Raw genomic sequence first — 17697 nt, forward strand, 5'->3', positions numbered from 1 at the left:
AGTAAATACACATATTTAATTGTATTTCTACATAATGTAGAGCTAGCAGATGTAGAATGATTCTCAACAATTATTCAGACAGGACCACTCCAACCACAAATTGTTACATACCCCTTAAATATAATAAAAATGCCCATCTCTTTATCAGCCCTTTCTCTATTTAACCTCAGAAGCTATCATGTTGTAACTGGTGTCAGCATTGTTTATTTTCTGTCCTTTTCTCTATTGCTACTCTTGAATGAATCTGTAAATAAATCAACCTTTATTAATTATCAGATTAGGGAAATCAATATTGTGGTAGGGAGGGTCCACTGACATATCAAGCACCCCCATTCTATTAATTAAGTGATTGTTATTTAGAGTTGTTTTTTTAAGGTTTAGCTGTTGAAATGAGTTATTTAGTTTTGGGACTGTTGGGATAGTCCTTTTTAAATGATTTTATAGAGGTACAATAGGTATTCCGAATGATTACGGTGAAGGAGTTGTTTTATGTATGAAGTGTGGGGATAATTGCAGTGGGGTGGAGGTCTCATAGAGGGAACAGGGTTGTAAATTATTTCAGTTTGGGTATGTTATGGTAGTAATGTCGCTGAAATTGTTTATTATTGTGGGGGGGGGGCAGGTTAGTTTAGTTTGGAGAGGCATTTGTTTTTGGTTATGTGAATTTGAATCTGCTTTGCAGCGGGGTGTAAGGACTATATTCCAGATCAGAAAAGATGCAATAGAAAATTATTTTGCCTGGGTATAGTATTAGGCACTTAAAAAAAGTTCCTATTATTGTTCGCAGCTACCAAATAAATCAATGACCTTTGGGAGCTGGATCTATAATATCTCACAGCAGTCTGAGTACTTTGATAGCAACAGGATTGTTCTTATGTTTATCATTTTAGTATCAGTTGTAGCGAGCCCAGTATCTAGGCCATTGTCTTTTTAAATAAATTTTACTTTGTATTCTTGGCTTGCATATTGTATTATATTGAACAGCCTAAACACTGAACTAAATATTTAGAATTTAAGATGACAATAATACATTTTTTCTGTTGTACTGATTTCAGTGCCACAGCAGACAAAGCGTGTAACACCACCTGCCATTTCACTTCGATCAAAATCCATGACATCAGAACTTGAAGAAATGGGTAAGTTTTCTAAAATTTAAAATGTGATATGATCCAGCGGGTACTTATTTACATGTAAAACTAACCCATTTCTATCCTGCAGAAATGCAAGTATAATTTTAAAAAACATACAGTTAAAAATGAAACCCAAAATTTTTCTTTCATTATTCACATAGATTATAGATTTTTAAACAACTTTCCAATTTGTTTCTTTTTATCAATTATGCTTCATTCTCTTGGTATCATTTATTGAAAAAGCAGCAATGCACTCCTGGGAGCAAGTTGAACACACTTGTAAGCCAATTAAAATAGGCATGCAAGTTCAGCCACCAATCAACAGCTATCTCCAAACCACTGAGCCTATCTAGATATGCTTTTCAACAAAGGATACCAAGAGAATTAAGCAAATAAGATAGAAGAAGTAAATTTGAAAGTTGTTTAAAATTGCATGTGCTATCTGAATCAAGAAAAAAATATTTTGGGTTTCATGTCACCTTTAAATATTATTGCATTATTTTAGATATTCATTCCAACTTTAGAACAGTATTGACTGGCTAAAAGTATTTTATTCTTTCTAATTAATATGCCCTTTAAATTTGCATTGTAATATTGTTTGAAATTATTGAAAATGTAGGTCTGTTTTTTTATGCTTCTAGCCTCTTAGAATCTAGTGTTGATTGTTCTGAAATCTTTTTATATTGAATTGGCAAACCCCACAGAACATATTGTAACAGTAAAAATAAAAATCAACATTATCATTTTGTCTTTGCTGTGAATAGCAATGACGTGTAGCCCCTGCATGTGTCATACCTGCTCTCCAGGACATAGATGAGTACTGTTTAGAATACTATGTTCTTGTGCCGCCTCCAGTGAGAATCTGCTTTGAATTGGTACCGTTGTTTCCATTATCCTCATTAAACAGATCTGTTTTGAAATGTGCATCATGTATTATTGAGTTCATGCTTCATTCTGTCTGCAAACATATAATATATAAGTGTGTTAATGATGGATCGTTTTTTTCCCTCTTTTTTTTCTTCTATTTTGATTTGTACCTTTCCATATTCCTATAAACATTTTCATGTATTTCCCTTTATTTATTTTATGATATTTTGCTATATATATATTTTTTTTCAAATCGTTCTGTACCCCTACACTTCCATTGCTTAAATATCAAGTGGAGAAAGGTATACATCAGAAAACAAATATTTATAGGACTAGAAATGTTTTAAAATGATTGGAGTAGAAGGAAGAGATATGACTGATGTTTTAGGTTGTCCATAAGTGGGTTCTTGTCCGGATTTTCTTTTTTGCTAGCAAGGTTTTAGTGCACAAAAATATTTAATGTACCCAGGAACACATCTCTGGTCTTCCAGCTCCCCCTCCCACTGATGTCTCCCTCTCCTTGGCCCATCCTTTCTTCTATTTCTTTCAAATTCCTCCTTAACCCTTATTGAACTCTCACTAATTTCTATTACTCACACATCATAGTCTTGTTTCTCATTTTGATCCTCTGCCCCGTTTCTTGCTTTTTACTCACTTCAAATAGTATTAGGTTTCTGTGTAGAACTGTGAGCAAAAGCTAGAAAAGAGGTGTAAACAGGAGCGCCTATAGGCAGTGGTGTAAACAGGAGCGCCTATAGGCAGTGAGCAAAAGCTAGCATATATGGTATTGAGACATCTCTGGTCTGTTGATAATATATTAGAAAGTATAGATATCAAATAATAGAAAAAAACAGAGAAAACCAGTTACAGGCTGCTAAGTCTTTCCCATGTCTGTTCTAAAGAGCCTGAAACACATTCATTATAAATTTGATAGTACATTTGATCCAGACTTGTATTTTACCTCTGAAAAATAATAATTAAAGGGACACTAAACCCAATTTTTTTTTCTTTCATGATTCAGATAGAGCATACAATTTTAAGCAACTTTCGAATTTACTCCTACTATCAATTTATTTTTGTTCTCTTGTTATCTTTATTTAAAAAGCAGGAATTTAAAGCTTAGGAGCCAGCCCATTTTAGGTTCAGCACCCTGGATAGCACTTGCTTATTGGTGGCTACATTTAGCAAACCAATAATCACACATAACCCGGGTTCTGAACCAAAAATGGTCCGTCTCTTAAGCTTTACATTCCTGCTTTTTAAATAAAGATAGCAAGAGAACGAAGAAAAAATTATAAAAGGAGTAAAATCGAAAGTTGCGTAAATTTTTTTGCTCTATCTGAATAATTAAAGAAACAATTTGGGTTTAGTGTGCCTTTAAGGTTCTGGAAAAGTGAAAATAATCATCAACTTACTTGAGAGTAGCTCTGCAGCAAAGTAGTGCACCCAGTTTTTGCTGAAAACGAACAATATTTTCGGTGTGCCTTTTTACTTTGGACATAGAAATAAGGCTTAATTGCGTAGGAATCTATTGTTTTTTTTATTTCCATCAATAATCTCAGCAACATTGGAATGCATATTAACTTCTTGACTGCCAGCAAGGTGAGCAAAGCAATGGATTACAATGTAGCCCTCTTTAGCAGATAAAAAAGGTTACATTTATATATCCATTCAATGTAATTAAAACAAAATCAAGCATTATATGCCAATCTAAAACAGCTGTTATGGAAGATAATAGAAATTTATCATCCATACATCACCACTCTAAACCACCTGCCACCTCCACCCCTACATTTTATCGGTAAGGTAGTTTTTAGATGCAAGAATCCATTACAGAGAAAATGGAGACCTGCAAGAGGAGCTACACCATGGAGTGTGTAAGTCTGTTAGAGTAATCTCAATGCTTGGCATGGGAGGGACAAAATATTAAGCATGTGGGCATGTATGCTAGATCTATAATGCATGCAAACTAATTATTTATTTGATACTCCCTTTAGTTTCTCCATGGAAAAAGAAAAATGGTAAGCATGCAATATTTTTTTACTGATCACTTTTTATTGGACTACAGAATGTTTGTAACCAAATAGTACTTTCTTTATGTAATGCAGAATGCTGGGAAGTCAAATGGATCATCCATAAAGTAGCTTCATGTTAAATATCAAAGAAATATACTAATCATAATAAACAACCTTCACAGTGTATAAAATGAAAAGAAATGTATTATATTGTCTTTTTTGCTTTTTTGGAATATTATAATTTTCATTAGCAATGCTTCCAAAAGCATCTGATAAGCATGGCAAATACACGTACAATTAGCCTATGGCTATATTGGTGTGTTTTGTTAAAATGTAACTCTTGTTATTGACAGCATACTGAGGTAGACTCAGAAGCATGCAATATGTCATCTGTGATTGCAACAATGTTTTAACAACGTTATACATCATGTGCAAGATGTGCATTAACTGAAATTTTCTAATATACTGGAATATCTTTGTATCTGAAACACAGTGAAAATTCAAATAAGAAACTTTGTACATGAATTCTGATTAACTGGAATGCAAGACAGTGTTAGAATGCAAAAAATAATAGTGCTGATGTTTTTGGGGTCAGAAAGCATTAACACTATATTTTCCATAATCCTGTACATTTCGTTCCCAGAAATTCTGTGTCATAAAATGAAATCTGCCAGAATTCAATACTCCTACATTTTTGGACTCTAATATACTTTTTTGAATGATACAACCATATTTTATTATTGTGTTTGGCTATAAAACACATTATTTATGTCAAGGCAAACTATGCATAACAAGAAAGGAGACAACTTGTTAATGCATTTTCTTTTAACATGGGTTTGTCTTTTTTGTCAGACACCTTGTCACAAACAATACTTTTCTGTTACAAAAAAATATAAGACCTTTAAAATTTTTGAGTGAAGTTGAAATCACTTAGGCCTAGATTTGGAGTTTGGCGGTAGCCGTGAAAACCAGCATTAGAGGCTCCTAACGCTGGTTCTAGGCTACCTCCGGTATTTGGAGTCACTCAAAAAAGGGTCTAACGCTCACTTTTCAGCCGTGACTTTTCCATACCGCAGATCCCCTTACGTCAATTGCGTATCCTATCTTTTCAATGGGATATTTCTAACTCCGGTATTTAGAGTCGTGTCTGAAGTGAGCGTTAGAATTCTAACGACAAAACTCCAGCCGCAGAAAAAAGTCAGTAGTTAAGAGCTTTCTGGGCTAACGCCGGTTCATAAAGCTCTTAACTACTGTACTCTAAAGTACACTAACACCCATAAACTACCTATGTACCCCTAAACCGAGGCCCCCCCACATCGCCGCCACTCAATTTCATTTTTTTAACCCCTAATCTGCCGACCGCCACCTACGTTATCCTTATGTACCCCTAATCTGCTGCCCCTAACACCGCCGACCCCTATATTATATTTATTAACCCCTAACCTGCCCCCCACAACGTCCCAGCCAGCTACCTACAATAATTAACCCCTAATCTGCCGACCGCAAAGAGCCGCCACCTACATTATAGCTATGTACCCCTAATCTGCTTGCCCCTAACACCGCCGACCCCCTATATTATATTTATTAACCCCTAATCTGCCCCCCACAACGTCGCCTCCACCTGCCTACACTTATTAACCCCTAATCTGCCGAGCGGACCGCACCGCTATCATAATAAAGTTATTAACCCCTAATCTAACCCTATAATAAATAGTATTAACCCCTAATCTGCTCTCCCTAACATCGCCGACACCTAACTTCAAACATTAACCCCTAATCTGCTGACTGGAGCTTACCGATATTCTAATAAATGTATTAACCCCTAAAGCTAAGTCTAACCCTAACACTAACACCCCCCTAACTTAAATATAATTTAAATCTAACGAAATAAATTAACTCTTATTAAATAAATTATTCCTATTTAAAGCTAAATACTTACCTGTAAAATAAATCCTAATATAGCTACAATATAAATTATAATTATATTATAGCTATTTTAGGATTAATATTTATTTTACAGGTAACTTTGTATTTATTTTAACCAGGTACAATAGCTATTAAATAGTTAAGAACTATTTAATAGCTAAAATAGTTAAAATAATTACAAAATTACCTGTAAAATAAATCCTAACCTAAGTTACAATTAAACCTAACACTACACTATCAATAAATTAATTAAATAAAATACCTACAATTACCTACAATTAAACCTAACACTACACTATCAATACATTAATTAAATACAATACCTAAAAATAACTACAATGAAATAAACTAACTAAAGTACAAAAAAAAAAAAAGAAAATAAGTTACAAAAAATAAAAAAATATTTACAAACATAAGAGAAATCTTACAACAATTTTAAACTAATTACACCTACTCTAAGCCCCCTAATAAAATAACAAAGCCCCCCCCAAATAAAAAATGCCCTACCCTATTCTGAATTACTAAAGTTCAAAGCTCTTTTACCTTACCAGCCCTGAACAGGGGCCCTTTGCGGGGCATGCCCCAAAGAATTCAGCTCTTTTGCCTGTAAAAAAAAACATACAATACCCCCCCCCCAACATTACAACCCACCACCCACATACCCCTAATCTAACCCAAACCCCCCTTAAATAAACCTAACACTAAGCCCCTGAAGATCTTCCTACCTTGTCTTCACCTCACCGGATATCACACCGATCCGTCCTGGCTCCGATATCTTCATCCAACCCAAGAGGGGGCTAGACATCTATCATCCGATGGCTGAAGAAGTCCAGAAGAGGGTCCAAAGTCTTCATCCTATCCGGGAAGAAGAGTAGATCCGGACCGGCAAACCATCTTCTTCCAAGCGGCATCTTCTATCTTCATCCGATGAGGACCGGCTCCATCCTGAAGACCTCCACCGCGGACCCATCTTCATTCGGCGACATCCAACTGAAGAATGACGGTTCCTTTAAGGGACGTCATCCAAGATGGCGTCCCTCGAATTCTGATTGGCTGATAGGATTCTATCAGCCAATTTAAGGTAGGAATATTCTGATTGGCTGATGGAATCAGCCAATCAGAATCAAGATCAATCCGATTGGCTGATCCAATCAGCCAATCAGATTGAGCTCGCATTCTATTGGCTGATCGGAACAGCCAATAGAATGCAAGCTCAATCTGATTGGCTGATTGGATCAGCCAGTCGGATTGAACTTGATTCTGATTGGCTGATTCCATCAGCCAATCAGAATATTCCTACCTTAAATTGGCTGATAGAATCCTATCAGCCAATCGGAATTCGAGGGACGCCATCTTGGGATGACGTCCCTTAAAGGAACCGTCATTCTTCAGTTGGACGTTGCTGGATGAAGATGGGTCCGTGGTGGAGGTCTTCAGGATGGAGCCGGTCCTCATCGGATGAAGATAAAAGATGCCGCTTGGAAGATGATGGTTGCCGGTCCGGATCTACTCTTCTTCCCGGATAGGATGAAGACTTTGGAGCCTCTTCTGGACCTCTTCAGCCGCCGGATGATGGCTCTCCAGCCCCCGCTTGGGTTGGATGAAGATTTTGGAGCCAGGACTGATCGGTGAACCTGGTATGGTGAAGACAAGGTAGGATGATCTTCAGGGGCTTAGTGTTAGGTTTATTTAAGGGGGGTTTGGGTTAGATTAGGGGTATGTAGGTGGTGGGTTGTAATGCTGGGGGGGGGGTATTGTATGTTTTTTTTTACAGGCAAAAGAGCTGAATTCTTTGGGGCATGCCCCGCAAAGGGCCCTGTTCAGGGCTGGTAAGGTAAAAGAGCTTTGAACTTTAGTAATTTAGAATAGGGGTAGGGCATTTTTTATTTTGGGGGTCTTTGTTATTTTTATTAGGGGGCTAGAGTAGGTGTAATTAGTTTAAAATTGTTGTAATATTTTTCTGATGTTTGTAAATATTTTTTTATTTTTTGTAACTTAGTTTCTTTTTTATTTTTTGTACTTTAGTTAGTTTATTTCATTGTAGGTATTTGTAGATATTGTATTTAATTAATGTATTAATAGTGTAGTGTTAGGTTTAATTGTAGGTAATTGTAGATATTTTATTTAATTAATTTAATGATAGTGTAGTGTTAGGTTTAATTGTAACTTAGGTTAGGATTTATTTTACAGGTAATTTTGTTATTATTTTAACTAGGTAGCTATTAAATAGTTATTAAACTATTAATAGCTATTGTACCTGGTTAAAATAATTACAAAGTTACCTGTAAAATAAATATTAATCCTAAAATAGCTATAATATAATTATAATTTATATGTAGCTATATTAGGATTTATTTTACAGGTAAGTATTTAGCTTTAATAGGAATAATTTATTTAATAAGAGATAATTAATTTTGTTAGATTAAAATTATATTTAAATTAGGGGGGTGTTAGGGTTAGACTTAGCTTTAGGGGTTAATACATTTATTAGAATAGCGGTGATCTCCAGTCGGCAGATTAGGGGTTAATAATTGAGTTAGGTGTCGGCGATGTTAGGGAGGACAGATTAGGGTTAATACTATTTTATTATAGGGTTAGTGAGGCGGATTAAGGGTTAATAACTTTTTATAGTAGCGCTCAGGTCCGGTCGGCAGATTAGGGGTTAATAAGTGTAGGCAGGTGGAGGCGACGTTGAGGGGGGCAGATTAGGGTTAATAAATATAATATAGGGGTCGGCGGTGTTAGGGGCAGCAGATTACGGGTACATAGGGATAATGTAAGTAGCGGCGGTTTACGGAGCGGCAGATTAGGGGTTAATAATAATATGCAGGGGTCAGCAATAGCGGGGGCGGCAGAATAGGGGTTAATAAGTGTAAGGTTAGGGGTGTTTAGACTCGAGGTACATGTTTAGAGTGTTAGGGTTGCAGACGTAGGAAGTGTTTCCCCATAGGAAACAATGGTGCTGCGTTAGGAGCTGAACGCGGCTTTTTTGCAGGTGTTAGGTTTTTTTTCAGCTCAAACAGCCCCATTGTTTCCTATGGGGGAATCATGCACGAGCACGTTTTTGAGGGCTGGCCGCGTCCGTAAGCAACTCTGGTATCGAGAGTTGCAGTTGCGTTAAATATGCTCTAACGCTCCTTTTTTGGAGCCTAACGCAGCCTTTATGTGGACTCTCAATACCAGAGTTATTTTTATGGTTGCGCCAGAAAAAAAGCCAGTGTTAGCTACGCGGGTCCTTACTGACAAAACTCTAAATCTAGCCGTTATATTTATGCACTGATAATCTATAATAGTAGAATACTCTGGGTTAACATTCTTGCCGTTGCCATGGACTCAAACATCCCTAGTTTAAGAAAATATACTGCAGCTTTATATGACATAAGATGGTGCATTGGCATGGGTAACTGGAATATGTTTTATTTTATTTAAGCTTTTTTCTCATTTTTTTTAAACCAAGTGACATTTATGTAAACCTGTTTTATTAGAACTACAATTAATCTTAGTATCTTTCATCATTTCCTTTTAGCTAGCTTCAACAAGTTATTTTTAAGCCAATGATATCAGTGCTCATTGTCCTTGCAGTTTCTGAGTGAGCATCAAGTACATATACAGTTTTTATACGTCAGCTTAGTCTGAGAAAGGTCACTGATGTAGGCATTTGTCATCATTCTACCATCAAATGATATGTGCAGTTTGATAATATACTATTGAAGAGGACCTTATTGAGTCTATATACAAACTAGAGATTTCTTTCTTACAGACAAAAACAATAACTACTCTTGAGTCATAGAAAGACATGTTGACATTTCCAGTCTAAGCCTGTGTAACCTAAAGCCCAGAGGGCATAGGATGCACATCCAGTTCTTTTTTATCTGGTGCCATCACACAGTACTCCTATCTCTCTTCCCATTGGCAAGTTAAAGTGCTCTTCCCAATGTACCCATTTCATGTATGTCCTCTGGGTGGATCCAAAGCAAATTATTTTGGATGTGTTTGTAGAATGTTTTTGCTAAATAATTTAAATTGCACCCTTGTCTAGTTAGATCAGCTTTAGGATAGAGACAAATTATTGTAGATTTTTTCTCTGCCTTATAAGGGATACCAAGTTCAAAATACAATTGCTTATAACATTTTTAAAAGGACAGTTAATGTTACTTAAACTATAGCAGTAATGCAAGCCTCAGGGACAATAAGCTTTAGAAACATTGTTATTTACCTTTTAAATTGGTCTTCAGATGGTGCTCCAGTCATTCCACTGCTGCTGCTTTTTTTAATTTAAATTAGCCATTAGAGGTTCTGCCAATGCAAAAGCAACTGCTCACCCTCATCTTTTCCCAGCAGTGGGCTCACAAAGATGGAGCATCCACTGTAAAACTAGTTGTTTGGGGTACACAGTTGCCTTCTGCTAGGCAGAACTACTCCCTGCTAATTTAAAGAAAAAAGCAGTGGCAGGGGCACCATTTGAAGACTAATTTAAAAGGTAAATTTAATCTATAAAAATGCTGATTTCTACATTTCTAAAGAGTTATTATATTGTACTGTCCTTGGGAATTGCATTGCTGCAAAGTTTGTCCCCTTTTTAAAAATGTATTTTTTTTTTTTTTAAAAAAAACTACATTATATTTTGTTCCATTTTAAAGTAATATACATCTGAAAAGTATGTTTTTTTTTTCTTCTGCCCTGGAGAAGCTGAAGGATATCCAACAGACTTTAGACTTCTGACAATGCACGCATTTCGCCGGATGCAATAATCGCTGGATCAGCATATCATTTTTTTTTTAATTTCTGGCCCAATTGACCACAGCTAAAAAGATAAAATAAACATACTTAAGAGACTAAATTTTACAATTATGTTAACAAAATGGCAAATTATTTTGTATCCATATCCTTTGGAAAACTAAGCTTAATTATACTATCTATGTATCTATCTATGTATCTATCTATCTATCTTTATATCTAACCTGTGATAGAAAGACACAGATGGAATAGTAGGTGAGCGTAATGGATACTAAAACCAGTGTTTTTTGTCTTATAAATCAATAGTGCAACTCACTATGATGCTCCATATAGCTGAGTTCTAGGTGCACACAATATTTTTTATTTGAAAAATAATATTCTATAAATAATATTTATCTTTTTTTCTTGTTTTAGCCCCTCAAAGGATAAGTACATGTTTCTCTGTTAGCCAATGATAAATTAAAGCATGTTAACTCTCTACATTTTTGTGAAAAAAAATGTCATTTCTCCTAGAATACGAACCTGTTCCGAACACAGAGAAGAAGAGAACTGTGTATCAAATGGCATTAAGTAAGAACCAATAAAACTCAAATGGATAGCATATTACAATGTAAACTTATGCAATATTCCATAAATATTACTTACACTGCTAAGAATGACCAACCCTCTGTCATCTGAAATCACCACTCATTGGCTTTTTCACGCAGATAAGCTGGATGAGATTTTGGCAGCTGCCCAGCAAACTATCAGTGTCAATGAAAGCTCTAGTCCCAGTACTTTGACTTCATTAGGAACACCTCGGACTGCTGGCAAAGGCTTTTTTTCTTCAGAGGTACAAATATAGATGTATTGTAGCATTGGCTGTTTTGTGTTATTGTTCCTTTTTTGTTTGGACAGGACTATTTACAGTGCGAATCAAAACCTAATATTATATAGAACTATTATTACTTGAACCAAGAACAATAGAACAGGAGTAATGATGTTATTTTTTGGTTAAAAATCTCTGAGTGAACTCTCACAGCCTAATTTAGAAAACATTTCAGCTTGAGTGAAATTATAGTGCAGACTTGACAGTGGGTCAGAACTCTCTTGATTCTCTAAGAAAAAGAGTGGAACTTGAACTCCATAGGCCCTGATGATCGAAGGTGCTGAGTGGTGGCGATATATTCAAAAGGGATCTGATGAGAAGTTGAAAATGCCGGCAAAATATTAAAAAGTGCTGACATTACTCTTAAAGGCAGCATCGTAGAGGGGCATTTTACTTATACATCGCAATGTGTACGATGCTGGTGAAATATTCCAAGCAGCATCTGCAACTGACATTAGCAATGTAAAGTAAAGGATCCCTTTTAATTATATAGCACCAAACTTAATAACTATACCTAAGTACCCCTAAACCAACATAACCCACCACCGCAAACTAAACCTACACAACTTAACCACTAAATGGCCTATAGCCCACCACAATAAACTTCCTAACCTATTAACCCTATAACACCAATAGTCCACCGCAAAAAAATCCTAACCTATTAACCCCTATACCCCCTAAGTTGCAGAATATAATAAACACTAAATTTACCAAAAATAAAAATACTAACATCACTACCAAAAATAACAAACCCACAGTTATGCCTATTCTAGAACTAAAGCTCCCTTAAAAAAAAACCCACCTCAAAATAAAAACAAGCATTAAACTATATCAATATCCCTTAAAAGGGCTTTTTGAAGAGCATTGCTCTAAAGTGATACAGCCCTCCCACAAAAGGCTATCTAAAAAAAACTCTACTCTAAGGATTGCCCTGAAAACAGCATTTGGCTGGGCACTGTCTTTTGAAGGGCATTTCTTAAAAATAAAAAACCCACCCAGAAAGAGCCTAGAACTAAAGCCTAAAGAAGGTACTCGCCAAACTTGAATCCAGCTCCTTACATGCTTTCCAGCTGCTGATCTTCTGTCATCTTCATGGGGTTGCCCGCCGCACACTGAATTTTAAATGTGATGTGCCCCCTTATAAAGGGGTACCCTTGAATTTCTATTGGCTGATTTTCTAAATCAAATTCAAATCAGCAAATAGAAGGAAATATTTTTTCTATTGGCTGATTTGAATTTGTTTTAAAAAATCAGCCAAGAGCAATTCAAGGGCACCCATATATAAGGGGGTACAGCACACATTCAAAATTTAGTGTGCGGCCGTTGACTGCAGGAAAAGGATGGAAGAGCAGAAGATGAGAAGAAAAGAAGATAAGAAGATGCATCAGTGGAAAATGGATGAAGATGGACCATTGTCACCAGAATAGAAGAGGAGCACTGCAGTTGGCGAGCATGTAGTAGCCATATTAAAGTATGGTGAGTACCTTCTGTGGGGTTTAGTGCAAAGGCTCTTTTTTGGTTGGTATTTTTATTTTTAAGAATAGGGATTTTTTTTCTCCGTTTGGGCAGCAAAAGCTAAATGCCCTTCTAAGGGCTTGGCCCAGCCAAATGCCCTTTTCAAGGTAATCTTGTGAGTAGATTTTTTTTAGATACCCTTTTATTTCCGGGGGTAGGGGGGTTACTTGTATTGTACGTTGGTTTGTTTAAAAGGAAAAAAGAGCTGTATAACTTTAGGGGAATCCCCTACAAAAATCACTTCTAAGGGCCTTTGCTATAGTTTAGAGTTACTTTAGTTTTTTTTTTTGTTTTATTTTTGGGATGTTTTTTTAAGGGGGGCTTTAGTTTTAGAATATGCATAACTGTGGATTTGTTATTTTTGGGGGTGGTGTTTATTATTTTTTATAACATAGGTTTTTCTTTAGATTAGAGGTGGGGGGTTAGGTTGTTAAGTAGTGTAGGGTAGTTTGCGTTGGTAGGTCTTGTGATGGAGTAGGGGTTAATAGGTTGGGGGGGTTGGTCTTTAGGTTATAGTCAGATTAGGGGTTAATAATGTAGCTTGCAATTGGGGGGTGAGGGCGGTGTAAGGGGTTAATAGTTTATATTAACATTGCATTTATATACAATGTTAAAATGATATGCATTGTCATGTATAATGCATATTATTGTAAGTATTGTACTGGTCCAGAAAGGCAGTTTCTTGTTCTGTCAATGCTTTGAATATTGTGGCCATAGAGATTAGAAAGTAGTAAGGCTCTCTAGGATATAGAATCTCATAGGTGAAAATGAGATTTACAGTGGAGAATCCTGTACTGATATCATTTCTTAGTTTCTTTTTACTACATTTGCACTTTTATTTGCTTTGTGTTTAGTATTAATTACTTTTCTGTTCAGACTAATAAGTTTATTGTTAATTTTGATCAAACTTCACCTGGATGCAATTAGTGAGATAAATCAGTGAGACTTGCAGGTGTAAAGTGCTTAGACAATGATATAAGACGCACCCAATGAACTCCCCCCTCCAGTTCAGGAAACTTCACTTTCCCTTCTACTTCATGAAACTGTCAGGCTTATTTCAATAGAACAAAATACATGCAATCCAATTTATAAAAGATATGCATTACTATACAGAATATAATCCTAATTTGTAAAATCACAATCCTACATTTTCTGCTGTATACAAAATCATAATTAATTAATAAAAAACAAATTAGTTAAGTATTCATTATTTAGTGTAAGGGTAAGCGTTTTAGGGTAACATTAATCCCTTGTTCACAGACCCTTTGCTGTCATCATTCCAGTCAGCATTGCGATCTGTTGTGATCAGGGCTTTAAATAGTTAAAATAGTTTTAATAATATCTTAAATAGTTAATAATAATAATTTATTTAGTGTGATGGTAAGGAATTGGGGGTTTAGGGTAACGTTAACTCTTTGATCACAGACCCTTCACTGTGATCATTAAAGCCAGCATCGTTGTCTGTGGTGATCAGGGCTGATGTTTTCTTATTTTGTTTATTTAAATAGTTAATAATAATTTTAATAATATCTTAAACAATTAATAATACTTTTAATAATACCTTAAATAGTTAATAATACTTTATTTAGTGTTATGGTAAAGGTTCAATGTTTTAGAGTAACATTACCTAATTAATTAAGTTTATTTGGCCTTTTTTAAAATTTAATAATTAATTAGGAGTAATTTGAGGGTTTGGATTAGTATTAAGCCTGATTACAGCCATCACAGCTCTAAGGTCTTTAGGGTTGCTATTAGGGTTTGAGTTTTCACTAGACCTGGTAAAGGTCTAGTGAAAGGGAGAAAAACTTTTTTTTTTTTTTTTTTAAATGTTGTACATATTTACATTTAGGAAGAAAAAATAAAACAGTACTATAAACAAGTTTTGACAGTAAAAATGGCACAGTTATAAAATGCAGAGGAGGCTTACAGAATACTTGCGGAGTCAGACAGTTAAACTGCCACTGCATCTGATGAGATGCTGACTGCCTCTGACATAGATGTGGATGTCTTATCCAGCCTTTCCAATACTTCTGTAGCCTCCAAAGAGCTTTCATTATAGGAATTGGTGTCGGTACCTCCAAATTTGGACGTTCCTGATGTGCCCTCTTTTATAGTAAAATCTGGCAGAGCAAACAATCCTTTATGTCCAACAATTCTTAGAATCCAGTGATGCCAAACATAAGCTATGGCACAGCTTTGACATGGCCGAGATAAAAAGATTTTGGGTGCTGTTGCTTGTTATGGGCATTATAAAAAAAGCCTACCATCAAAATGTATTGGAGCAAAAACCCCATTCTGACTACCCCCATTTCCCCAGTTATCATGTCTAGGATCATACACCAGATGCTTCTCTGGTTTTTACATTTTACTGACAACACTGTGCCCCCAGCAAACTGATCCAAATTATGACAGGGTTGTCAAAATCTGCCCCCCTTTAACATATTTATCTAAAATATTTTGTGAACTGTATGTTCCCAAGCAATACATTTCTATTAATACATCTCTAATGCAATTTAAGGGGAAGCTGCTATTCAAGCAGTACATACCCTCCAAAAGGGTTCGCTATGGGATGAAATTTTGCAAACAATGTGAAAGTACAACAGGATATACTAGTGCCTTAAGAATATATACAGGAAGAGACAGCATGTTAGACCCCACAGGTTGTCCACAATATATAAGCACAAGTGGACAGATAGTATGGGACCTTAACAAAGGCTACCATTTATACCGTGACAGCAAAGTATTTCAGATTTCCTGGGGTGTCTACATTTGAAAATAGTACGCATTATAGGGGTATCTTGATCTGGTAGCCTACCGCACTGTAATTAATCTGTAAAAATGCCTACTTTTAAAACAGATTTGGACAGATTCCTATTTGGGCCCTATAACTTCACAAAAAGTTGACAAACGTATACATGTACAGACTCAGGAGATGTAGCTTATGTTTTTCAAATTTTTAGGGCTTTAACATTCTTTTAGTATTTCCAAGGTAGTTAAAATATTAGTTTTTTAGCCTTTTGTTTAAATGTTTCAGTTATTTAGAGAATTAAAGTAAAAAAAACATTTTTGTTTTTTGTTTTCAATCCCTTTTGAGTTTTAGGTTTTATGTTTCCTGGTATTGATTGCAAAAAGTAATAGCATATGTACATTTCTAAAGGTCACAATATGGTCATAAATAATATGATATTATTCCTTTATTTATTTCTTTGTTTTTAGCCGAAACATGTTAGCGGATCATTGTTGCTAGCCTTTGTGATCCTTGTGATCTCTGTGCAAGGATTCTTTCTCCCCCATAAGGTTCCAAAACATTTGATTAAAAAACATTGGCAAAGATTCCAATGTTTTAAAGTTTGGGGTGCAAAAACATTGATCTAAACTCTGATCATTTTTTTGGTTTCCATACCAAAAGAATTTAATTTTTAGTTGCCTGTGCTACTGATATAATTAAAGGACATATACATTTTAAATACTTATACAAGGTTACAGATGAGGAAAGAGGAAAAACTATTCAGTTAATAGTGAAGAATTTCATACAAACCTTGATTCATTATTTGGGATTAGTAAAAGTTAAATCTGGAATTGTGGCAGCAAAACTCCCCGGGACATTCAATCTGTCATTTAAATGTTTCTATAGATCAAATGTTACCATTTGAATATTAAACGTTTATGTTTGTATCTTACATTTGAATATCTTTTCCCATAGGGCTGCATGAAAATCTAAGATAATCTACATCTAAATGCTACTATATGAATATTTGGAATGGTAAAATTGATCATCAATTTTGATAAAGGGAAAAATGTACGTTTGCAAAAATTAACATTGAATGTTTGCTAAATATTCAACATATGCTTAGAATAAATCAATGAGGCCAAGATTTTCCATTTGCTACTGTCTCTATTTCTTATTACAGATGATTACATTGTGTGGTTGACTGCAGTCTGTTAGATCATTCTTATAAGCTTTGTACATTCATTTTGTTAATAAATATTCCTAGACTTTTCATACATTTGATTGCAAACATGAGTAGACACTCACATTTTATGTATTGTCCTACAGTTTAATAGTAGGGTTTATTCACTATTGTAACTATTTAGAGAACCCGGGACATTATTTTGCTTTTTAAGACATGAACTAAGTGTGTTTTCAGCTCACAAAAATGATACGCAGAAAGCCAAGACATGCCATGCATATATGGCTTAGAATGTCTGCAATATGGTTTTCAATTAGACATTAAAAAAAAAAATCATGTGAAAAGGTTTTCTGTTTTTGTTTTGTAATGCAGTTTTATGAAAAGTTTGGATGTAAAGTATCTTAAGAGTTAATGTAGTGCAAATTAAGTTGAAGAAAACACTAGAAACCTGTTTTTATGTCTGTAAATCACTTAAAGGGACATAATACTCATATGCTAAATCCCTTTAACTGTAAAAAGCTGACAGTAAAATATCACCTGAACAGCTCTATGTAAAAAAGGAAGATATTTTACCTCCAAATTTCCTCAGCTCACCAGAGTAAGAGTTCTGTAAAAAGTTATCTTTCAGTTACTGCCCAGCTGTAGGTTAAAAAAACAGGGAAGAAATGAACAGCAGCCAATCTGCATCAGCAGCCCTGAGGTCTTAAACTGTTTAACTGTGATCTCAT

General features: G+C 35.2%; 1 protein-coding gene across 1 annotated transcript in view; it reads left to right on the forward strand.

Annotated features, from left to right (window-relative positions):
- Positions 1-17697, forward strand: part of SHANK1 (SH3 and multiple ankyrin repeat domains 1) — a 639575-nt gene that overhangs the window by 576608 nt on the left and 45270 nt on the right. The window contains 3 exon segments of the mRNA XM_053691067.1: positions 1056-1136; positions 11189-11245; positions 11383-11507. Of these exon segments, the coding sequence (XP_053547042.1) occupies positions 1056-1136; positions 11189-11245; positions 11383-11507 (263 nt within the window).

The sequence above is a fragment of the Bombina bombina genome, chromosome 8 (genome assembly GCF_027579735.1).
Source record: "Bombina bombina isolate aBomBom1 chromosome 8, aBomBom1.pri, whole genome shotgun sequence".
NCBI lineage: Eukaryota > Metazoa > Chordata > Amphibia > Anura > Bombinatoridae > Bombina > Bombina bombina.